Genomic DNA, 24,898 nt, shown 5'->3' with positions numbered 1-24,898 from the left:
TCATAGAAACAGTTCTTACTGGCAACACAAAAATAACTCTGTTATAGGAGCGCATGTAGGGTGGCTAACTGCGCTGAAGTGAAGCAGTAGCTGTATCAGTAGGGTCAAAAGAAATAAGCTTCAACAGTTGCATGCTGCTGTTTTCCCTACTTGCATATTTTGCAAATGCTTGGTTGCCTTATCAGCATACACTGTAGGCCTTTCTAGGCAAATTCATCTTTACATAAATGTGTTTAGTGGTTATGTGATAGAAGTGAGCCATGCCATTTGTCCCCTGCTACACAGCAGGAGGAGGGAAACCCTTTAGCCTTTCTTGCTCCTGCCCAAGTCATCCTTAGTAGTTATGCATTCCCCCACAGGAGGAAAGATGCCTTCTCTTACGATATCCTCTCTCAAAGCTTCTGTGAACAACTCCATTAGCTGTTGCTAATGAATAAATAAGCAAGTAGCAAGCATTAAAAATTACCAGGTTCTTAACTTTACTGCTGCCTGCGAAGGTCTCTGAATAAAAGATGTGAAATGCTTCTTGTGCTTCCCCTCCCAATTCTGTCAGGTGAGTGCTGGTACCAAAGCTGCTGAGAAATGTCTTCACAGTGGAAGAAAAGGACGGGACAGCTCCACTCCATTCACGGCTGCATGGTTGCTGTTGCAGCAAGAGCACTAATGGTCATTTTGAGAATCTGTGAGATCTGATACACATTTGTCAAAGCGCTTCCTCATCAGGGTGCTGCTTCTCTCAAATGCAGTTACGCAGTTCCGTGTGGAAAGATACATATGTCCTTGTTATGCTTTATTCTAGTAAGTAACACTGAGGGGGAATTGGACTTTAATAATAGCTTCTGAAACACGTTTTTCAGGACTTGCAAATTTCTAGAATTGCTGGTGTTATCAGATGCTCTGCAGATCAGCAAGATGTCAGAGGTCACTAAACCCTAGAGGAGACAAGTAATCTACTTAAGCTTTTTATGACTTTATTTAGAACACCTAGCTCTATTGAGAATAGCTTTCTTTCCGTTGTGTTGTATTTATTTTTAATCCATTCAGCAGTCATTCTGGGCAAATAATGTTCTGCTTAATGCATTTGTGCTTGAACGAGACCTGAATGTGCTCCCAAAGGGAGTACTACTGTGGTGTGGTCTTGAGTCAGAACCTGGGTTAAGATGAGCCCCAGCTACCATGTCTGCCATTCCCTCTTTGTATTGTGGCTCTCAGCTGCATATTAGTATTGTATTGGATGATACCTCTCCCAGGAATCCTACTTCATAAACTGGAGGAGTTTGCAGACTTCTCTGGAGTTGTATTTGGTGTTTGGAGAAGGTGTTTGATTCAATTTTAATGCAGTGGGATGTGGGTTATACAAAAACAATGCAGTTACTTTGCAAGTTAGCAGTAAAATGAGTAATAAGTCTAGAAATACTGGAAGCCTAATGATCTTGTTTTAAATATTAAAAAAAAGTTCAAAACTTTTTTTAAAAGACTTTTTCAAAAATTAATCCCAGTTACTAAAGCCAGTAAGTTATTGTAATGTTTTCTAAGTCTCAAAACCAAAACATTTCAAATGTTCCCTGCTAGCTGAAACATTGGGTAGTAGTGAAGGGAGTTAATGCTTGTCTTAAAATGCTTGTCTTAAAATTAAAAAGCATTCTTAACTTAAAGCACCCATAAATTGTTGAGTATGTGATTAGAAAGTCAGTATATAAAACTAACTAAAACTCTCTTAACCAAGTGTTCTATTTACACCTTACTGTTCAGGAAATTTATTTCTTCCTCCTTCTGGATAGTCTTGAAATTCACATCATATTATGTAGGTGATATAAAATGCTGTTATGAGAAGGATAATGTGTTAAAAATAATTGTACAGTTTTCTCAGGAAATGGAAGTGAAGCTGGTGAAGGGTCAAGAGAACGCGTCCCACGAGGAGCAGCTGAGGGAGCTGGGCTTGTTTAGCCTGAAGAAGAGGAGGCTCGAGGAGACCTCATTGCTCTCTACAACTGCCTCAAAGGAGGATGTAGCGAGGTAGGGATGGGTCTCTTCTCCCAGGCAACAAACAACAGGACAAGAGGAAATGGCCTCAATTTGCTCCAGGCGAGGTTTAGGTTGGATATTAGGAAAAACTTCTTCACTGAAGGGGACATGAAGCATTGGTACAGGCTGCCCAGAGAAGTGGTTGAGTCACTATCCCTGGAGGTATTCAAAAGATGTGGAGGTGTGGTGCTTAGGGACATGGTTTAGTGGTAGACTTGGCAGTGCTAGGTTAATGGTTGGATGTGATGGTCGTGGAGGTCTTTTCCAACCTAAATGATTCTATGATTCCGTTCTATGAGTTTAAATATTCAGAAATAAATAACCGTAATTCTTAGGCGAGTGCTTATGACTTGTTTGTATCTACACGAAGAGTGACAGATGTGAACACAACGCATTCCTGCAGGATAAACTAGGTGCAAAGGACTGGGGAGAAGGATGCAATAAATTTATAAACTTGCATATGGCTTTACTCTCAAGAAACTGTGACCCCTTTTTGTCTAGTACGAGTTTGCTTATCTCTGTAAAACATCCTGGGGGAAGTCTGAAGATGTCCAAGAGTAATAATGGGCTAAATTATTCAAAGTACTTTTTACAGCACAGAATCAGTTGCTGCCACCTGTAGCCAAGTGATTCTGTAGGACGCTGTCTGCTGGGCCGGATAAGTTTATACACCTCATTAGGCTAATAACCTAGTGCCAATAACTTCAATAGGTGGCTTTTGCAGGAAGTCCTTTTGCACAGTCAGTTACAGTTTCATCAGAGCATTGCTGGAAGAACGCAGTGCTGGCTGTGGAGATGGATGGAATATTACTCCTGCTGGATGAGGACTTAAGGCAAGGTGCTCCTGATAACACTTCTCGGTTGTAAGTTGAAAAGAAAAGTGTTGGCTTTGTTTTCCTTTGAGAAGAACTGTCACAACTGCTTGCATTTGGGAAATGATTGTGCTGTTGTAGGCTTCAGACTAAGGGAAGAAAACAATGAAGGATCACAGTTTCTAGAATCTGGGTCTTTAAATATTTTGAAATATTGAATATTGAAATATTGTGAAATGGTATGGTTTAGATGCTTTTTTAAAACTGTATACCACAATGACACGGAAGCTTTTTTAAGGAAAAAAAAAATGACTATGTCAGTAGAATGAGGATGAAGACAAAGCTAAGAGGAAAAAATAAGGAAGCCAGACAAGCTCAGAGCGTAATTCTTATACTGTGTAAAGACCTTTGAAAACAGTGACTTCTGATGTCAGTGCCCTCAAAGAATGTAAAGGGAAATAGAAGCACTTGTATATTATGTGGCTCTGCTGGAAAACCTGTTACTCTTGCTAGTATGTGACTTAATTTAAAGAATAGACTGGTAAAATTCAGAAGCTTTAGGAGTAATCGGATGGAAAAGTGTACAAGTAGAATTTCAGTGATCGTATTAGTACGTGTATTATTCAGTGGAGTAAGGCTGAAATGCAATTTTTTTTGTGATTGTTTGAAACTTACATGGAAAACATGAGCTGTTCTAAGGACTGTTGAACCTGATTCAGGTTATTGTGTACAGCACTTTCTATTTTGGTTTGGACCATCTGATCTCCCATATTATTTAAGCTTTTTAGTTGCTGCACAAAAGAGCCTTACATCATGTTCCAGCATCAAAACAAGCTGTTAAATTCTTTGTTTGTACTAACAGTTTTTGTTCTTTTAAGTTTAATATAATTGATTCAAATAATTAGCTATGTAAAAACCCTACTTAATTAAAATCCCAGCACCTGAGGTTTAATGCATGAAAGCTTGGGTTGGAAAAGGAGATCAACAAACAAATCTGTTGCTTAACTTTTTAATTGATACTAGATCGTTCTTGCAATCCTGCATAAATTCGGGAAAAGGATTGTTCGCATATTTAGGGGTTATGATAGGACGGTTATTTCTGTGCTGTGTCTAGGCAGGAGGAATTTCAAGGACTCTGACAAATGCTTATTATTTCTAGTTATGTAGAACCCATTTTTCTATGGAGGAAAGGGAAGAGTGATGTAGCCAGGGAAGAATTTTCTACTGGAATTTGCTCGTAGCTAATTCATTGAGATTTTGTACTGCAACTGCTTATTTATGGTTTTGCTTTCGACTAAGTGAACATTAACAGAAAGGGAGAAAATGTGAATTGTTATAATTTAACACTGAGTTGATTATATTTGTTCTTTGAGCCTCTTGCTTACCTTTTGCACCAGTGAACCACAGAAATAGGAATTTGGATGTCTTTCCCTTGAGGCTCCTCATTTTTTCACAATTTTGACTTTTTTTGAGTAGTTTCTCATTACTATTCACTCTACATTTAGTTAACACTTAAGGATGTAAAAAGCTTGTCTTAAAAATGAAGATTTTAGTAATGTAGCTTTAGCTTAAATCATACATGTTAAGAGCTTTCATTGAAGTCAGTGGGACTATTCATGAGTCATATTACAGTTCTTCTTCCATGTTTACAGTATCATGTTTTCTCTGTCATTGATGTGGCTATTAGTTTATAAAAGCTAAAACAGACTTCATGGCATTGTCTCCAAATCTTTGATGTATATTTAAAGCATGATGATATATAATATAAAAACATAAAATGCTCATGCTAATTTCAGTCTTTGGCCCAGTTTAAATAAATCACTGTCTTTAACGGGTCCCAAGTGACTATAAATGTTTACTTAACAACTTCGGAGGAGTGATTTAGTAATATTTATATAACTCATTTAATTCTGCTTATGGGTTTGAGTTGATAGTAATTAAAAACACAACACTTCAGCATGATGCATTATTGTTAATAGTTGTGCTTCAAGAGGGGTTACATTACTTGCTTCCGGTTCTTCTAGTTTATTTAGTAGGCGTGGTATGTACTCATTAAAAACAGGGTATCCCAAGCCATCCTGATGAAATTCACCGAAGTCAATAAAAATAATGTCCGTGAATATTACTATCTTTACTCTTTTTGGAACTGGGTCTTTGAAGCTTCAGCTCACGCTTTTCATGTCTTTTGGTGTTTCCTGGGTTAAGTCACGCTGATAGATAAAAAGGTTCAGGCGTTGTCTGTAGCTGTCTCTTGGCTCTCTAGTTTCAAAACAAGTAGTTATCAATTAAAAAAAGTTACTGATAAGCTTCAGGTTTGTATTAGCTGGAGAAGGAGTTAGTTCTCACTATACCTTTTACATCCTTGAAACTAAAGTTGTAAGATGAAGGCTTTTTGTGTGATGCCCTGGTTTTGCTGTATGTGGGATTTTAATCAAGAATCAATAATAGACTCTTCCCATCAGTTAAGGTACAGCGTATTGCCTGGAAGAGGTTCTCAACAAATAGAAAAAGGCTTCCCCTAAATTGGGAAATACCAAGTTGTGACACATATATAAACAAGAAAGTTTGCTGATTTGATAATGAGGTGTCCGAATGATATGTTAAATATAGTTACTTATACAAATGGCCTTGTGGCACGTGGTGCTCCACTGTGAGTGGGGTTGTTCCTGTAAAGAAAAAGCCTGCTTTTCCAAAGGTTTGTGTACAGGTCTCTTACGGACAGCTTCTGTTCTCAGTGATGAAGTACAAATGCCACTGTTACCCATCCTTAATGGGCAGGAGGAGGGGAAGGTGGGGAGAGGTGGCTAGCTCCCAGCCCTGCTCGTTTCCATCTCAGGAGGCAGTACCCTGGAATATCCTGTAGCTTATTGTTCCCGTTGTAGCTTATTATTTCTTTCTGCTAGCTGACCCTGCTTTGACCTCCCTTCCAATCACAACTATTTGGTGATTCTGTGATAAATTCAGACTTCTTATTCTTCATAAAAACAACTTTTAAAATATATTGCATATGGGACAGGAAAGCGTGGTGTGACGTTTTTTGTCTTCTGAAAAGAAATGAGCAGAAATGGGACCTGTGATGTTAAAACAGGAACTGAAGGCTGTGCTTCCCTGAAGCAGAGATGGCGTTCGTTCTTCATCAGGCTGAAACTGGAAATCTCAAATACCTTAGTTCTATGTGTAGACTGCAAGTCTGACTTGTATTATTCCCCTTAGTTTGCAGTTAATTCTTGTTTTCTCTAGAGCACCTATACCTTATTCCTGACACACACCTGCACTGAAACGTTTTTAAGGAACTTGAATTAGGTACTGCTGTAAATTCCAGTGGTTGGCTTGTGTCAGGCTGCTTGCTTCCTTCCTAAGGTCATTCCTTACCTTTCTCTGTTACCTGTATTTTTGTATTTTGTATTTTGACCTGTTGGTTTGCTTTATTTGAAGGTTTCAAATGGGATATTTTGGGAAGGGGAAAGGAAAGGAGGTATGGTAAATGTACTGTAGTATTTTATCTGACAAGTGCATGGTTCTGGCATTGGCTGTTATTGGTAATTTAGTTGTCTACTCTTAGAGAGAGAGAGAGAGAGAGAAAGCATCTAGCTTTCTGTAAACTAAGCTTTCTTGAAGGACCGTAAGGAAAATAAGTTTATTCTGCTATCTATAGCTGGTGCTTGCCTGTTTGACCCTTTGTATCCTTAGAGCCATGTGATGCCCCCCTTCCTGGCTCCTTCGGTCTTGGAATCCACAGCGCAGTCAGCAAAGCTGTCTTGAGCTCAACGTCTTGGGATTTCTAACGTGTTTTTATGCTGACTTTTTGGGGGAGGCATCTGGGGGTGGGCTGGGGAAGAAGAGCCTTGGTTTTATTTTTTTACATTCCAAATTCCTTTTCACTGATGCTTACAGAGGGGAGAACAGAAGCCTGAAGTAAAGCTCTGTAAAGTTTGACAGTATTGAAGGGGAACCTGTTGGCCTGGCTCTCTCTGTGTGCCAATTCTGTTTTTTCCTTTGCGGTATGCTGTTACCTTGCTGCTTCAGGCAGCAGCCTGCAAGTTTCTGGACAGCTGTCAGCCTGTGCAGACACTGAAATTCCTCCCAGAGGAAGCTGCAGCTAGGGATCTGTAAGTCAGCTGTAGGAGCAGAGAGGCAGATCCTTTGGGCTTGCTGAATTCATCTAGGTAAGTCCTAGGGTGATCACTAGACCTAACGTAGGGTATTTTTGACCTATTGATTTCAGATATTCCAGCGTCAGAAGCCTCTGTTCATCACTTTTCTCCTTTTGTGTCTCCCGAACTTGTAGCGAATGTGGCATAACTGGGTGAAAATGACATGCTCAGACTTCAGTTACACCAGTAATTGAGAACTTGTTAGGTTTTTTGTGGTTTCACTTTGGCCAGTGAGCAGACCAGAGTGGGTGTAATGGAGCCAAGAAAACGGAATATGCTGTTGAATCCTTGTTCAAACTATTTCTTTGCCTGTTTGTTAAATTGCTAAATGCCTTTGGCAGATAAGGCAAAACAAAGGTGGAGGAATTGGCAAGAATTTCAATTTCAAATCTCAATTGGAGAAAACTCAGCAAAACCATGCATTTTTTTATTGCATTTCAGCTGAAGTCCTGAGACTCCCAAATTCTTCTTTTCATGATGAATTCTTCTGTTCATTGATATCATCATTCATGCAGCCTACCGTAGTAACATGGAAGTTAAACAAAGCTGACAAAACTTTTTAGTTTACTTAGAAGGATAAATTTAATATTAGCTGCTCTCTTGTCAAGCACAGCAGTCACTGCTTTTAATAAACGCTTCTGCTAGTTGATGTTGCTGCGTGAAATTAGAATGGCTCTTAAATATTTGGCAAGTAAGACGAATGTTGAACAAACTACTCTTGAACAGTTTTTTTTGGAAACAATCATTGAGGCTTGCATCAGGTCACGAAAGAAAAGCTGAATTGTACTTAAAAATAGCAGAGCTGATGCAATATTCAGGTTAATGTTCAAGCCTAAGTGTTATACCCATAACGTGGGCTCTGGTCCTGCAAATGGCTTAATAAACGCAGAAAGTTAGTGCTGCTCTTGCAGCATTCAAGTCAGGGAAGTTCAGTCAGTGGCTCTGCTTCAGGGGGAGTGTAGGATGTAGGAACCAAAGCTAAAAGGTTTGACTTCCATGTATCTGTTTTCCCCCCTCCCCAGGTGTTTTTGTTTGTTATTTGAGAAACAAACAATATATTCCATGAGTATTAGAGTTAAAACACAAATAGGTAGTCCTTCTAGGACTTCCCATCGGAAATCCCTTTTACTCTGGCACTGCAGTTATCCCTTTCCTATTGCCGTGCTGCTCTTCCCTTCCCTTTTCCCCTGCTACATTAAGTTCTTGTATCTCTTTCCTCTTCCTCTCCCCCTGTAATTTCCCTTTTAGTGGCTGCCCGAAGAAGACACGGTGCTGCTGCTCTCTGAGCTCAGGATGTGCTGCCTCGCTGCTCCAACAGGGGAGGTGTCAAACTGGATTTACATTGAACCATCGATTCAAAAGTTGTCTTGTAGGGAAGATGCAGCAGAAACACTTTGTCCTCTTGTTTTTTAAGGTCCTATCAAAATTGTGGTAGAACGACATGGGCAGTAATCTTGCGGAATCTGGCATGGTTTATCCCTTCAAACCATTTAAGTGTGGTAACTAGTAATTTGCAAGTTCATGGGGTTTTAAACTGTGTGTGTGAACTAAATCACCTTCTAGTAATGTTTAGTCATTGGCTAAATAAAACGAGTAATTCTAATAAAATATGTAGAAGGGCTTATAGTTCAAACAGCTATGAGCCATTTTTTTCTTTAGGAAAAGATGTTTTTTTGTATTTAAAGTTAGCTGCAGTTCTGATGTGGATTGACAAGCTTGCTTGAATTTGTCTTCCTCACAGTGACTTAGGTTCCTCCCCTGTAATGGTGTGCTTTATGGCTAGTCCATACGGATTACTCAAAATTGACATCCTTGTCTGTGATGTCCTGCTTGTTACCTCAGACGATTTACACTATATATTTATGCTCCAAATTAACAGACAGTAGTATAATTTAGTTTATGGTAGATTGAAAGCAGGGGAGTCAGATGATACTAACTTTTCTGATTGCTGGCTGCTAAATAGACTTGTTTTACTTTATTATTGCAGTTTACATTATTGCATTATTTTACAAATTTTGTTTTACATTAGTATTTAGGACACTACTGAGATAGGCAGCCTTTTGTTATGGTAGGTCTTAAGTGACAAAGAAGAGGGAAGGAATTTGCGTTGTGTTACTGCATGCCGGGGAGTGCATGGGGAAAGAAAACCAGTTTTCTGTAGTGAAAAGAATTTTAAGACATTTATTCTTTCTCTCTTGACTTTCCTTTCAGAATGCTTACAGCTCATAGTTTCTGTAACCGCAACTTAATAAGCAGCGGTAAGAGTCATCATATGTTGGTGTGCTCTTTTAGTGTATAATCAATGTTATTTTGCTGAAGTTAAGCAGCTTCAGGTTTTGTAGAGCTCAAAAATCTGAGAGATCCTTTTAATGATTCCTTTCCTTAAAGGCTGGGGTTGTCATGTTTAAATTACTTGCTCTTTGACAATTACCTGCCAATGTACAAGCTGCTAAAGGGTGTTTAAGTGGGTCTGTTGCAGTTGTGGAGTATCACCCTCCCCACCTCTCCTCTCCATCTCCCAGTTCTCTCTTCCCCCACTTTGGAGACTGGAATCATTCCCCTTGTTGTTTTGTTGAATTCAGAATGTTTCACTGCATGTTTTGTTTAAAAAAAAATAATGCAGTAAGTATGAAGACATTCTTATTTGCTTGTGGTAGTGACAGGCTGTCAATACTTTGTTACTGCTTTTGTTTTTCCTAACACGCCCTTTTTTCTGTCTACATATTTTAAACGTACAAGAGAAGAATTGGTGAAGCAGAATGTTGAGTCATAATATCAAGCTACACTGATGGAAAAAACAGACTTCTGCTTAGCACAGGCTTGAATATTCCATATTTCTTAAAGTTGTGTTCAGTTCGTGTCATAAAGAATGTTTTAATGGTGCATTGCAACATGCCACTTAGTGCTCACCAAAATACTTCGTACAGCTTCTCTCCAACAAAGTTGTGCAGTTGCCTATGCAAGTATGATTAGAATGTATTTTATTGGGTACCATCAATGATTCTTCTGTCATCCAGGCTGCTTAAATATATATGCATGTTGTGTTTTATAAGCTAGAGTGCAAGAACTTGACTGGTAAAAGGCAATTCCCTGATGACTTGAAAAAAAACACCACACAGGACATTGAAAGATTGCCAGAGCTGGGAAAAGCAGAGTGTTGCAGTAAGCTGCATCTTGAAATATGAACTTGGCAGTTCCGTCTGAAGAATTTTTCCTTTGGACTGAAGTCTACAATAAAAATACTTAGGAAATAAAGGAATAGAGAGTTACTTGTTGCTAATATATAGAATTGTTCGTGTGAAAGATACTCAGCGTAATGGTTGCCCAGCCAAAAAGGGAGGAGAGGAATAAAACAGTTATGCTGTATAAAACTCTAGTACAGTTTGCAAAACGCTTATAGGGATTTCAGTTGTGTAGCTATTAAACTATGACAAAGAATTACTTAAAACTTGGGGAAACAGCTATTTGGAAGAGTAACTACACTTAATGCAAACTCATTCTCAGTTGAATTCTATGTAATGCTTAACTTTACAGCCACTAGAGAAGGGATTTTGAGCACACGCAAACAGTGACTTTTACTTTATTAGGCATCAGTGTTGCAGTTTTCCATAAGCTGGCTATGTCAGGCTTTGTCATGTGTTCTGTGCTTTCCTTTTTGTGTTTTTGGTTGACTAGAAGACGGAGTTCTAGTTAAATAATAATTTGAGAGTGTGTAAGATAGTTTTGTTACAACCTTTCCTGCGTGTAGAAATAATGCTTGTGAGATTTTTGGCTTTTATTTTTCTTTGGTAGCTAGGAAGCCCCTCAGATGAAAATATACTAGTTTGTTCACATATACCGTGCGGCTAAGATCTGATAACTGTAAGGCAGACCTCTCTCTGGTCCTGCTGCAAACTAATTTTAGAATCTTGCCTTAAAAAGAAAATGTGATGGAAGGGAAGGAAAGGAGCCTCGCTGGTCTTTCATAGGAGAGCCGATCTTAGGAACTTACAGGCAGAATCATTTTATTAAATATAACAGCTATTTTGAGGAAACGGTGATTTTCACATTTTCGCACAGATCAGGCAACTAATTTCATGCTAAAAAACCCATCAGGTCAATTTCTGCTGTATATAGTTGTCAAGCTTGCTTTCAAAATAAGCTTTGCATGTTGTGTGCGTTGATCATATGTAGAGGTGTTCAGTAATGATTCAAATGGCGTTTTCTGTCAAAAGGGTTCTTAGTCTATTGCATATTTATGTGGGAAGCTCTTTTTATCTGTCCCGGATTGCATTTATTTTTGTCAATAAAATCTTTATTTAAATGAAGGAAAGAGAGGGTCCTGTGAGATTCAGGGTATGGTTAAACACCCCAGATCAGTTAATGGGGTAAGTTTCTGTTTGGTTTGGATGTATGGTGTTTCTTTTCCCTGTTCTGAATAATTTTGTGCAAGCCACTAAGTCTGGACTAGAAATAGATCTCTGTATGTGCTCTTATCTATTTTATTGTTATGTATGACTTGCTGCTGTTTTTTCCTTTCACACAACCTAAACCAAGTGCTAATATTTCAACAGATACAGAATGACAGTCAAACATTGCACACTGGTATGCCTGTGAAGAGGCACTGCCAAAGTTAATTGTGTCTAGTGCAAAAGCTGGGAGTTCTGGCTGATCAAAGCAGGTAGGTGTGAAGGTGCTTGCATGGAGAAAAGATACAGGGGAGCTCAGTGCAATCTCAGCTCTACTTAAGCAGAGCCAAATAACATTTCAGGTGTCCTTTACCTCAGCTGACTTCAGAGTATTTGACTATAAAACTCGTGGCGGTCTGTCTTCAAATCATATTTGGGAAGAGTCATGCAATTTTAATTTGATACTAAAATATGGGTGAACTTAGGGCAGTGGTTCAGTAAGGAAAACTATTAAGTCAGCAAACTTAAAAAGTCAAAGTGCTTTTTGTGTGGTGGTAGCAGTACAAGATAATCTAGAATGCATTTTTCATGTACTGTTACTACTTCGTAGGCAAAAATAATCAAAAATGTAAAACAGAACTGCCACGGGAATTCTTTAGTTGAGTTTTGAACCCAATGGCCAGACTTCCTGTTGCACAAGTATCGTGGTGCGCTTGTGCATCATTTGCTATTCATGACTCTAAATTGGTTTGTCTCCACTGTCACCGGCTCACGTTAGACAAAAATAAGCCTTAGTTGCATCATGCCACTTCGTGGTGCTGGAGAACTAACGCAGCTTACGATAGCATTTGACATCAGTTTGTGCCTCAGCAGGAAGAGTAAGTTTGGAGGAGACGGTCCAGTTCTGGCCATAGAGTTCCTATAGCTGAGAAAATGATCAAGCCTGTTGGTCAGATTACATGCTAAATTTGGAAGGACAAGAATTAGTAACTTATTTTAATATAAAAGATGTTGAAATTAATATTTAATAGGGAAGGAAACATTGTAAGGGTTGAATTCTGAAATGTGTGTTTTGAGTACTTTCCAAAGTAGAACTTGTTAAAACTGAGGACTTCAAAAAAGGCAAATTAATTGTCTAGGTTTCATTTTTTCTGGTTCATCCATGTTGTCATTTATTAACATAAGCCCATTAAATCTCTATATATTTGAGTAAATACTTTTGTGAAAGGGATATTTTTGCTGTATTTGAGTTCTCCAGAGACCATAGGCATCAGAGGAGAGTTTGTGGAGATGAGCAAACGTTAGAACCTACAGAGAAAAGCTTTGAGCTGTTTTCACCTGAAAATTCATTTTGGGGAAGAAAGACGACAAACAAAAAAAACCCACCAAACAATCTGCCAAAACCCAGCACTGGCATCCAGTCTGGTGTGGCTCTGGAGCTGTATTGGGGTCATTCCTAACATTGCTCGTGTGTAGTATTTCAACTTCTAGTTTCTACAGAGAGACCCTCAGCAGAGAACTGTAGGAATTACATGAAGATTGAGAACTCTGAGAAAAATCTCTTTTTAAAAAAAAAAAAAAAGGCTTGAAAAAAATCTGTAAGAAATGTATAGAAGCTAATTGCATGTACACGGAATCAAATTCAATCAAGTAAACATCTATTTAGAGCTGAAAAAGAAAGCACAAAACCTCTTAATATTAAGAAACTGCTGGTTTCGTGTACTTTCTTTAAGTTCAAGGTGTGTGTAAGTACTGGGAGTACTGTAACCTTTGTCACTATTGTTGGCTTTTTTTAAGGGAGAAAAAGCTAAACAACCTGACATCATAAAAGATGTTATTTCTTAAAAAACACTGCGTATCAGCTCATGTACTCTGCCTCGTTGTTCAGAGCATAAGATTTCCCAAAGGCTGAATGAAGGTCTGTCTTTCTGGCAGAAATTTGTTAGTGCCAGTAAAGTCTGTTAATCTGATTTAAAATGTGTTTTAATTAGGCCATAAAAGGTTTGCTATCAACAGTACTTGGCATACAAAGTTGACAAGAAACAAACCATGCTGATAAACTGTTTACATTGAAAGAATATTTGTGTTCTTAAAATGAAAATAACATTGTTTAACAAGTACCCATTTATTTAATTTCATAAAGTGGATGCATCTATTAATGGAATTTATTCTTACAAGGCAGTGTTTTTCTATAATCAACCAATTGTTGAGTTTTATACCCCTAGTATTTTCCTGCTGTTACACAAGCTTGAGGAAGTACTGTCTGTATTTCTCAAATGTATCGTTCTGTGGCAGCTTTATACAACTTTGGAATTCTGTCCTGCTGAATTTGGAGAAGCCGTAGTTTTTTTTACCACTCCTAAACGGGAAATAGGAAAGGTCTTTCAGTGAGCAGTACCCACGTGGATCTCAAGTAGGTCCTAACTCTTTGTATGATAATCTAGACAGCTCTGTGGCCTGCAAAGGTGTGTAGTAGGCTGTTCAAGAAGCTGAGCACAAAACATTTCTGGAAAGAGGCCAAATGCTTTCAAAACCATTTTGAAATTCAGCAAGTCAGGATTCCTGCCATCCCAGTTGCCTGCAAGTTTAGCTTTTAACGATGGCTTGCATGACACTTAATTTTTTAAATCAATACTTCGATCTATAGTTTTGCTATCTTTTTTCTTTCCTGAGATTTGATAATGTTTCCTGATGTGGCTATTGTAATGTCCAGTGACTTCTTCCTTTCTGACCCCTCAGTTCCCTGCTCCTCTCCCACTCCCTGAAACCAAAATAGACCAAATTTTGGGAAACATTTTGTGTTAGTGGCTTGAAATGTAAGCAGTTAACTTTACATCACTGTTGTTGCTACTTCAATATCCACGTCATGTTGGTGCTAACTTCCAGGAGAAAGGTGCTTTACTAAAATTTGTTGTTCTTGTAATGTTTATTTTGAGTAACAGTTCAACCAGATGCTGGTGCATAAATCCTGCAGTGGGTTTTCAGCCTGCACATTTCTAGAGGTACGACTAAACCAGTGAATGGCATCGGGATAACAGATGCTTCTCAACCTAGAAAGTTTTGGTTTTGGAGCTGCAGATATTCCGTATGACCAGTAGCACTCCAAATCTGAAATAATTGCATAATTGCATGGTGCTGTAAGACTTCAGTTTGAGGGGCTGAGAAATAGTTAAACTAGCTGCAGGAATTGTGAATCAGATGCAGCAGTTTGCTTTTTGTTTCCATGTTCTTTCACTTGGATCCTGTAGTAGTTGGAGCTGCAGTATTACAGAAAAGAAAAAACAAGTGTTGCTGCTTGTACTCTGTACCACTTACCAAATGCACAGATTCAGTTTTTTGCTTATTTTGCAGATGGTCTTCCACAGAATTTACTCACAGTCGTTTAGACTTTTCTTTACTGGCTATGGAGCAGAACCACACTGCAGAAAAATGGGGATCAGTCTTCACTGTCTCTTGATCTACTTAGTGGCAGTAAAACCTGCTGTGTAGAGAACGTAGGAAAAAGCACTAAAGGGAGCTTTGCTCCCAGCATTTCTGTCGACTGTCAGGTCACTATGGAAAGACAAAGACACTGCGTTGATCCCTTTCTTCCCACAAAGGAGATGAAAACATCCATTGTAAGATTCCTTAATGTCTTCTGTATGCTCAGAAGCAGAGATACCAGGGCCTTCCTGACCTCATCTTTATCTGAAGATCATCTACATATGCTGTTCTTGTCATCACAGCCAGACTTTTTCCCTGCTCCAACTAGATGGATCCCATCACAGCCTGCACTTGAGGTAAATCAGCAAACTACAGTACAGTGACTGAGAGAAGAGCTGTTGTCTGTTCAATTCCTTAAGCCAGCCGAACACCCGGTCTCTGTAACAGCAATCATTTCTGAAGAGGCAAAAAAAAAAAAATCCTCTCCCAAAATTCCCCTGAGAGGAATTCAGGTACTTTTGGATGACCTGTTTCAGGTCTTTCTGCTCTTCTAAATCTTAGAACAAAGGAGTGTTTAGTTGTTTCAGCCAGAAATACATATCTGCATATAGAAATCAGGCTAGTATTTTTCATAGCTAGAACACAAACATGACCAATTTTCTAATTCTTTAGTGTTCAAAACAAGTCTACAAGGGAAGAAAGATGTATGAAAGGATAAAAAGTAGAAATAAAGGGTTCTCCCCCTTTTTAAAAAAAGGAGAAATAGTATGACCTTGGTGCAAAGAAAGGAACTTAAAAACAAGTTATTCCTAACAGCGTGTTTCAGAATGATCTCACAGAAACTGTTTTGCTGCTTATCTGTTTCTATTTTCATGAGGAAAATACCAGTGTACCAAGTTCTCATAGATGCTTTTTTTCCTCAGGTTTTGTGTTGGATCTTTGTCTCCTCTACAGAACTGCTACATGAATAGAATATGACCAAGTAATCTTCTTCTCCACGCCCCCTGAAGCCTGAATAGGTGATTTCATAACGGGCAGTATGGTCTGGAGTCTTTTTTTCCAGTGAATAGGATCTTTCCCTCATTATAGAGGACATCTCAAAGGCAGCCTTTTCTTAATATTACAGAGATGCCAGACAAATTGCTGTTAGAAAGCAACCTATACTAAGCTGGGTCTCACTGCTTCAGCTGGGTTGATTTGCTCTGATATATTCTATTGCTTTGAGCTGGAAAGGAATATCAGCTGAGGAAGTGTTTAATAGCATTGTAGGCTTCGACACCTATCACCTGAAATTAAGCATGGAATGCTGTGTATGGCATTGTGGTTGTGTGATAGGTATTATCAAGTAAGCAGGTGTTATAAAGTAGCAGGTACTGGCTGCTGAAAAGTTGCAGAGTCGAGAGTATTTGCAAATTATTTAATAAGAAAGAACTTTATCATCACAAGGGTACCTGAGAAGATACGTGGTTCTAATTGTACTGTCCTTTTGTGATCATTTTTTAGCCAGCTAGTAGATATCAGTAGAGATTCTTTCCTTGAACACATCCTGTTTCTTATATTTTTTTCTCTTTTGTTTTTATCTTGTATCATCTACCTTACTGGAAGTGGAGAACATAAACATCATCCCAGAGACATCTAATGGCCAATTACATTTATGTATGTTTTGGTCAGTTCTTTGCATACAGAAAGACCCTTTTTCATAGAAACAGGCATGCAGGATGAATCAACCTGAATCCCTAACCTTTTGAGTTGATACTAAATAATCAAAAAGTCAGTATTTTGTCAAATTGAAAAGTACAGAAACACATCTTGGTCTCATGATGTTCAGGTGAAAATATCTAAGCAAATGTCATGAAATTCCACTAAAGGATGGTTAATCTTCATTTTTTTCTATAAAATAGTCTGTTTAGAGCAAAACCTTATACCTTAAATTGAAGTAGTATCACCCTGTTTGTTTGTCCTCAGGAATCAAGAGGCTGAACATCTTTCTGCGTGCCCAAGTAGTTTCTTTGGAACTGATTTGCTGATTTTTCTGTTTCAATTAGCGCAGGATATCAGGTCCTGTTACTGATGGCTTTCAGTCATCTGTGTAAAAAACATATGAAGCGTTCCTGTTTTACCCTAACAGCAAAAGTTAAAGGTGCCTTTTTAACAACATATTATTGCAGTGGTTTGAATGATGAAACTTAGGTTTCATTCCAGCTTCTCTCTGTTACCTGGAGCAGCATCAAGTAAGGATGGGAAAGCTTATAATTGAAGGACACTCAAGATACCAAACTATACAAAGTGTTTTTGTTAGGTGTAGGGTCTAAAGGAGAGAATGGAGGGAGAAAGCCACCAAAACTGCCCCCAAATTAATTATGGGAGAAATTGCATCAAATGCATCTTCTTGGTTAACTACTGGACTGTGCTTTACCTGCTGTCCTGAGAGCGCTGCTGATAAAATGGTAACGTCTCATCTGAGGTATATGGATTAACAGCTACCCATATGCAAACACCAGACTGCTGCTGTTGTGCAGAAGTTACTGCAGTGGGTAATGGCCAGTAAACATGTACACGAATGTATGTACAACAGTGCTTTAAGTCCCATTCTGTACTGTTCTGTTGGATGCTGGCTCCTTGCTACTGATAAAACTTCTCTGGAGTCTGTCAGTCTTCAGAATTCATGAAGAGGAAAATTTCTGCTCTTGTGCATTGATAGTTTGTATTAAAATAAGTTTAAAAAAAACAACTTCTAGATTCTCAGGAGAAAAAAAAAAAAGAAGAAATATTCTACAGATCCAGAAGCCCAGTCAGTAACTTGGATAGTTTCTCAGCTTTCCACAGCTATATCCTAATGTGTCTACGTTGAGCCAGGAGCTGTCACAGGAGAGTTAAACTGCTGTCAGTGTTTGATTGATCTGATTTTGCAAAAGGATAGAGAACTTGAGATTGGAATAAGGCCTTTTACAGGAGAGCTGGAATTATAGGGTTAGGGAGTCATTGGTAAGGGAAACATTCAGGTAAGTATAATTTCTTCTTAAAGAGACTTCCTGTCTGTGATCATGGGGAGCTGTTCACTGCATTGCAATAGATGCCATTTTTAATTCTCTTGAGTGAACAGAGGAGAAATTTGGATTTTTTTTTTCCCCCAGAAATAAAATCACATTTTTTTTCCCCACCTACATCTCCTTGTAACAAACTGAGAGAACTTTCTGGACAAAACATCTTATTGATCTCATCTATTGGTAGATGTCTTAACAGTCTCGAAAGTTCACAGTTCAACACCTTGGGTTTTTTTTTGCATCAGAGCATGAAAAAACTGCATGTCTAGTACTCATCTCTTGTCATCCTCCCCTATTACAGTGACTCTATGTGTATGTCTCTGTGTGGCCAAAAATGAGGGAATGCAGATCATTTTCCAAGAAGTTACCAACTAGCACTTTTCCTTCCCCTCCAGTCTTTCTGCCTCCCTACCCTGGAAGTATGGAGTCCCTGCCTCAGCCTACGGCTTCATTCTTTTTCCAGCTGCCCACAAAAGTAAAGAACCAGTGTGAAAGTTTGAAGAAAGAATCCGCTCAGAGGACTGAGTCTCAAGCAAAAGCTACAGGTTGCAGACTCAGAAAGAAACTTCCTTTGGGGAAGGATCTGCTTCCAGGATTTGCTCGTCTCTTTTTCCTTGGGCAAACAGAGTTCTTGAAGCAAACAACAGGGTTGCAGGTAGGTAGGGCCCCTTTGAACCGCCATCCACTCCGGTGTGAAGGATGGACTTTATGCTGTTTCTCTATGCTTTTTTTTGTTGATGTTGTCTTCCACTTCTCTAGGCTGAGAAAGTGTGAGCAGCTTAACGAAAAACGTGGGGGAGAGAGAGAGGAGAAAAAATATCCTGGGTACTCGGAAAGAATGTTTTTATACCTCTGCATAAGCTTCCTGTTCATGGGGTCACATTTGCACTGGAGCTCTTTGAGGCTCTAATGGCACTCTTTGTCTGACCCTCTTCTATACAGGAAGCTAAGTCAAGTAGAAATTGGTGGCTAAGGCCTAGGTAAAGCCAGTGATTGATTGTACAAGGCCCACAGCCACATCATTTTCATCTCCTCCCTGTCTCTTTACACCAATGTTAGTTAGCTTTGGATGTGCAGTAAAGGTAGAGGCCACCAGGTGGGTTTGAAATCCTCCTTGGTTCCCAGCAGTGAGAGTGTTCCCCAGTTCTAAATGTGTGAATATGTTCTTCCTTCAGAGGAGTCTGTGGCTGCGGGGTTTGTCCTGTTTCTTTCTCCATGTGAAGGAAACTGACTGGAATGCTCTGAGAAAGGAAGGGGATGTGCTGCTAAGCCACTCAGTCAGCAGTTCCTAAGGCCCAGATATGGGCTATCAGTCCAACCAGTTCAGGTAAATTCTGCCTTCCTCGCTTCACGCTGTGCAGAGCAACAGCCTCTTCCTTGCAAACATTAGTAGCCCAAAGTCAGACCTTTCTTTTTCTCCAGCTATGTCACTGCTGACACAGGAAATTTATTCCCAATTTCCTTTAGATTTTTTTTTTAGCAGAAGGTGTCACCTGAAAAGTGGCAATATAATTCTAAGGAGATTTTACCAGTTCCTCTTTGATGCTGAGTGAAGTCATTTGGAACTATGTTACGTGCATTATTACTTTGGTGCATCTTGTGACTCTTCTCTCCCTCTTCATTCCCTCCAAATCGCTTCAGGACACCTTCTAACCTTTATACTGCGTCACAAGCCTTCAGCAGAAGATCTTGAGAACCATTTATGTTGCTGGAAGATGACTGGGTTTGGATCTTGGCCTTCCTTAAGCAGGATCTCCTGGCAAAAATGGGATTGGGAAAGAAATGACTCCTTTTCCATCACACAGAGCCACCCTAGATATGGAAGCGTAGGCAGAGAATTACTTCTAACACGGGATTCTTTAGGAAACTTGTTTGGCCTCCCATGGTCCTGTTGTTACAATGTCATATAGCTGTTTTATAAAAAACCTAAACCTGTCACCTTGCTATCTAATGAAGATGAAATCAATAAATCCAAGTTTTAAGAGTTTACAGGTCTAACAGTGTGATCAGATCTTGCTGACCCCTGTGTAGGAGATGCCACATGAATCTGTGAAAGAGGGTTCTGCTGTGGTTTGGACTGATACATTTGTAAAGCCTTTTCTACTTATAGCCCATTTAAATGATGATAAAGCGTATAATGAAGATTCTTATGGAAATGACATTTAATTAGGCTTTCCACATCTTCAATTTTATTAAAAAAAAGCCAAAAATGTCAATGGCATTGTGAAAAGTACTGCATCTTTTGAGGTTTCTCGTGGTTTTCTGTAGATAAAAGGTATATTGGAAGTGCTGAGAGCTGTGGAAGTAGAAAAACGTATTTTTTTTCTTTAAAAATTATTGAAGATTGAAAAGTTATTTGTTAGAAAGCAGAAAGCTCTAATTGTCTTCCCCTAAGGGGATTCTGCAGTCAAACTTAAATTAAATGTCTTGCAAGATCTCAAATAAAAACCTTATGTTTGGCAGGAGCGACAAACACACGCATGCCCATGTACTTTTGTACTTTTCACTATAGGAAATGACTTTTGAACAATAAGAGTGACTTTTAATGTTCAGATTAGGAGAGGGGGAAGCTTTGTTCTGAAGCTGAATGTGAGAAGGGGTGGCAGGAGGGTGAACCGGACCCTCTGGCAGTAGGTAAAGAGCACTTTGATTTTCCTGTTTTCTGCTTCTGGCACTTGGAGGAAAGTAGACGCTCGTGCTTGAATCCAGTTAATTTCTGAAACCAGTCACCATGAAAACATTGTTTTTAACTAATGCCTAGAACTTTCATTAAATTCACCAGCATATTTAAATTGTTGAACTGTCTTAACGTAGCCCCGAGGCTACTGCTTCATGGCAGTTGTGACTTCTTATTATGCTGGAATGCATTGCAGTCTTGGTACATTCTAAAAATAATTGTTCAGATGGTGCTGTTTAAGTGCATACTTATGTAGTGAGCCATTTTCATTGGACTTCTTGAAATTTGGCTCTGGTGGATGGCTTTACGACTTTTTGCCATGAATATCAGACTACTTTGTCTTGCTTCTTCTGTGGTTATCAAGTAAAATGCTAAATTTATAATGTGATATTTTTAGAAAACTGATGCATGTGTTAAACTATGCAACCACAGTCACACTTCTGCACTTTAAAGTTTAAAGAAATCAGTTTAATGTATCAAATTCAATGGTTTTTAATTTAAAAAAAAATGTGGAAACGTGTACATATGTGTATGGTGACTCTGAGTAGTTGTTACAGGTACAGACCTTTGGACATGAATTGTGTGCATAACAGGAGTAATCTGGAAGTTAGAAGCTGAAGATCTGTGAGTCTGAGAAATAAATACTAACATCTGTGGCTTGAGATCTCTGCCAGCGGTGCTTTTAGTTGAAAATACCTGTGCTTTTCTAACTTGTGGTCTGTTTAAGGTCTGATGACGTTTTGTGCCTTCCCTAATAGGTACGCTTACCTCAGCCACAGTTCTTGGTCATTGTGTTCTGTAGAGTAAGGTAAATTTAAGACCGTGAAATACTTGTGAACACGAAATGCTTACGGTGAAATAACAGGGGCACCGAGAACTTTCTAATGTTACTGTCTCAGTTGCTGTCTCTTGGGAGACCTAAAATGACTTCACTTGTCCCCCTCCTCTCCGTAGTAACAATTAAAAAAAAAAAAAAGACAAAAGACTTGCTTTTATGAAGTCAGTGTTTTGATACTTGTGTATCAGCATTGTTAGCGTATCATTATCGTGCTCTGGGTTTTGCAGCTGGGATCCTGGATTCTTGATACGCCTTTAGAGCAATAACTCCTACCTTTGTGTTATTAAATAAAGATGTCTAAAACCATTTTCTTCCTGTTTATATTGTACTTAACGTAATTGTATGAGTATTGAGTTGCTCTCTTCTGATTGTCTCCAGAATGTCAGGAAACATGGAAAAGCATGGTATGATTTTAGGTTTTGAATCCCAAATACTAACAATTTCACAAGATAAACTTGCTCCTGTTTTTCCTTTCTGCTCTCTTTAAGATTCCTTGAGCATTAGAGCTGCGTAACTCACTGTATGTAGTTCTTTACATCTCCTTTACCAGATGCCAGCCCCTCCTAACTGTTTCATACTCAGTCCATAAAATCCTGGCTGCTGACATCTTTTCTCCTGTCCAAGAAAAGCTATCTTGTTTAACCTGAAAGATTTGCTTTCTTCACACCTTCTCTCCACCCTTTGTGGCTTATGTTGCAACTTTCTCTGTTATGGGATGTTTTGAAGGTGATGGAGCCTTCTGTAAAGTTTAAGAAATTCCAGGGAAAACCTTGCTAAATACTTCTGCCAGAACTAAACCTGTTTTTTAAACCTATTTTTTTGTGAGATGAGATGCTTTGTCAGTTCAGAGTATTTTTTTTAAAGGAAGCACCAAAAGTGTGGTCCTTCTATAAACAAAATGAGAATAAGCAGTATAGATTCTGGGGTGTTCGTCCTCACTTTTACAGTGAAGGGGGGGGGGTGTGGGTTACAAAACCATCAGCAGTTTATGGTGAACTTCTGAAAGTCAAAGACTGGTTCCATCAGCAGTAGTGTACTGTAAGTTGGGTTAGGTTCTCTATATCATTTCTCTATGCCCCTGTCTGCAGGGCACTGGGATTTGATTGAGTAGAAATGACAAAAATATATTTTTAGCTTTTTTTCTCCTTGAGGAAAGGAGATAGATACCTTGGTTTGCCAAACATGTTACTGATTCTTGAAATCATTGTATGTGATTTGGGGGTTAACTGAAAAAAGTGCTGTTCTAAAATTGGAGAAAGGCGTTCTCTGAACAGCAGTGCTAACAAACAGGTGAACCGTTCCAGTTTTGTTTCTTGCATGGACTTTATGAAGAATTGGCAGCTGCACAGCTCCTAAGCCAGGCCCATAAATGATTCAGGTTGTTATCAACAAAGTGAGGTGAGTTGACGGGTTGTTTCAGGGATTATTGGGTTTGGCTGCTTAAGAAGCTGGATTGTCTAAATGGCATTGAAGGCATTAAACATCAACTATCTAAAAAAAAAAAAGGTTTTGAAGACCATATTAAGTTGGTTTCTTTCACTACTGGCAGTGATACTTTCCTGATCACTACCAACGCTTTTTTTGAGTGAAATATGAAATTAATGCTCTGTCAAACTGTCCTGTATTGTTTCATTTCTGTGTTCCACTCTAATAAGTGGGTGGCTGTTCCTCTCTCACAAGAGAAGGAAACTCATGTTTCTGCTTTTCCTGAGTACCAAGCGGATATCAGGAAAGTATGTGGGTTTGGGGCTTCTGTTACAGAATCGTAAATGAAGAAATCTATCATGTTCAAATGAGTATTACCTTTATGGGGAGAAATAATTTTATTTATTCCAGTTGATTGTAAAAGTTTGTACAAATGGCTAGAGAGATATGTGACTCAGGGTGGCTTTCTTTCTTATGGCTTCAGTGCTGATAAAAATACTAAGTAATCTTCTGTAGTTTATGAACTTTTTCAGGATCTTACCCTGATTAAAATTGATTTGACTATCTAGGTGGTAGAAGTTTGCAAACATTTAGCTTCTTGTGAGTAGGAATTTTTTTTAAAATGCAAAGTAAAATACACTGTTATGGACTTGTTGCATGGGCTACAGAAAGAATGGAAAGGCTCTTTGGAGGTGTAATTTTACAGAAATTACTGACAAATTAGAGATCACCTATTTTTCCGAAACGTAATCCCCTATGGCCAGGGGAAGGCTTAAGGCATACAGTCAGGAAATCTCAGCTCCTTGAGGTTGCAGTCAAATTCTGCTCTCATTGCTTGTGCTGTCACGCAGTTGTCTACCCTGACATTGACCAGGGAGGGAGGGTAATGTGAAAGGTTAGGAAGTACAGTTGAGTGTGGAAAAAAAAAAAATGAAGTGGCATTTGAATGTGAAATACAAAAATACAAGTCTCTAAGAAATTGGAAGTTACATTGAACTCATGTGAGCCCTGAGTTGACAACATCCCCTGAAGTGATTCATGGGGTTTTTTACACACCTGCTGCTGCTCTTGTGGGTAGAACTTCACAGAACAGTGAAACTTGAAACACCTTTTAAAATGTCTTCCTGATTTGTGGTAGTACTTTGCATTAGATGAGAAAGCAGGAGAAATTAATTTGCAAAATCTTTTTTGAATGTGTAAAAGAGATGAAACCAGGCTGAAGTGCGTGAGAACAAATGAACAGGTAACTTCAGCATAAGCTTCTGTGTAAGGACAGGATGCTTCTGGGTCATCTCAGAGAAATTTTGGCTAAGCTGGGTAGTGGAATAGCACAGGAATTTAAATATACAATCAACTACTGTAGGAGCTCTCCCTTGTCAGGCAGAAAATAACTTGCAGCAGTTGTTGCTTACAGGAGGGCAGGGGGGGAAAAAGGCTTGAAACTAGCAAAGTCTGGGTTCCTGTGAATCTTTTGCTTCTGTGGTTGGGTTTTGTGGTGTCTAAAGCGTGAGCTCTGATTTGCAGCTTCATTACGCCTTTGTCACTGATTGATTGTGACCTAATGGTGTCTAAAACTATAGAGTCAATGCTGCGTTTTGTTAAGGAGAAAGTAGGCACGAGTTCAGAGGGCTTCTGGACTCACCCATTTATTTTTATGCAACTTTTTAAGAATTTACTTTAACTTTGGAAGCTGTAGCTCTCTGTTGGATCTGGTTGAGATCAGAAATAGGTTAAAAAATTTACTATGGACGTAAGAATGAAGACTTCATAGAACAAACTTGTACTAGTTTTTGAGTATTTTGGGGAATAATGCTTTTTTGTAGTGTACTGAGGAGTGTGCCATGAGTTGTGTTCTGTCCTGACATTTCTATTTGTTTTGTTTATATTAATGATACCTTTTAAGTATGTTCTATGTTAATGCTAAATTTAATGTAATTATTTTTAGCTATCTTCTTCTATACTTGCACTTGGCAGACCTTTTCCATCTATCCCCCTCATTAAGGGTACTCTAAACAAGTGTTGAATTACTTCCTTTAACTAGTTGAGAATTGTTGTTTCTGTTCTTATTAAATCAATTCTGCAGATAGGAATGATGAACAGTAATACTACACT

The 24,898-nt window shown here is 38.8% G+C and overlaps 1 protein-coding gene across 8 annotated transcripts in view; it reads left to right on the top strand.

Moving 5' to 3' along the window:
* TSC22D1 (TSC22 domain family member 1) overlaps window positions 1-24,898 on the top strand; it is a gene marked incomplete at its 5' end in the record, with an annotated part of 86,595 nt that overhangs the window by 18,040 nt on the left and 43,657 nt on the right. The window contains 3 exons of one of the 8 annotated variants that reach the window (XM_080561625.1): window positions 15,029-15,158; window positions 15,726-15,821; window positions 18,242-18,288. The exons of 2 other annotated variants lie outside the window; for them this stretch is intronic. In XM_080561625.1, coding sequence (XP_080417751.1) covers window positions 15,029-15,158; window positions 15,726-15,773 — 178 coding nt within the window. In that variant the 3' untranslated portion in view covers window positions 15,774-15,821; window positions 18,242-18,288. 5 more of the 8 variants (XR_013940872.1, XM_080561624.1, XM_080561627.1 and 2 more) reach the window with 5 other exon arrangements.

Source organism: Anser brachyrhynchus (assembly GCF_964034855.1).
Source record: "Anser brachyrhynchus genome assembly, chromosome: 1".
Lineage (NCBI taxonomy): Eukaryota > Metazoa > Chordata > Aves > Anseriformes > Anatidae > Anser > Anser brachyrhynchus.
Note: the sequence above shows the minus strand (reverse complement) of the source record. Positions and strands in the feature narration are given on the sequence as shown.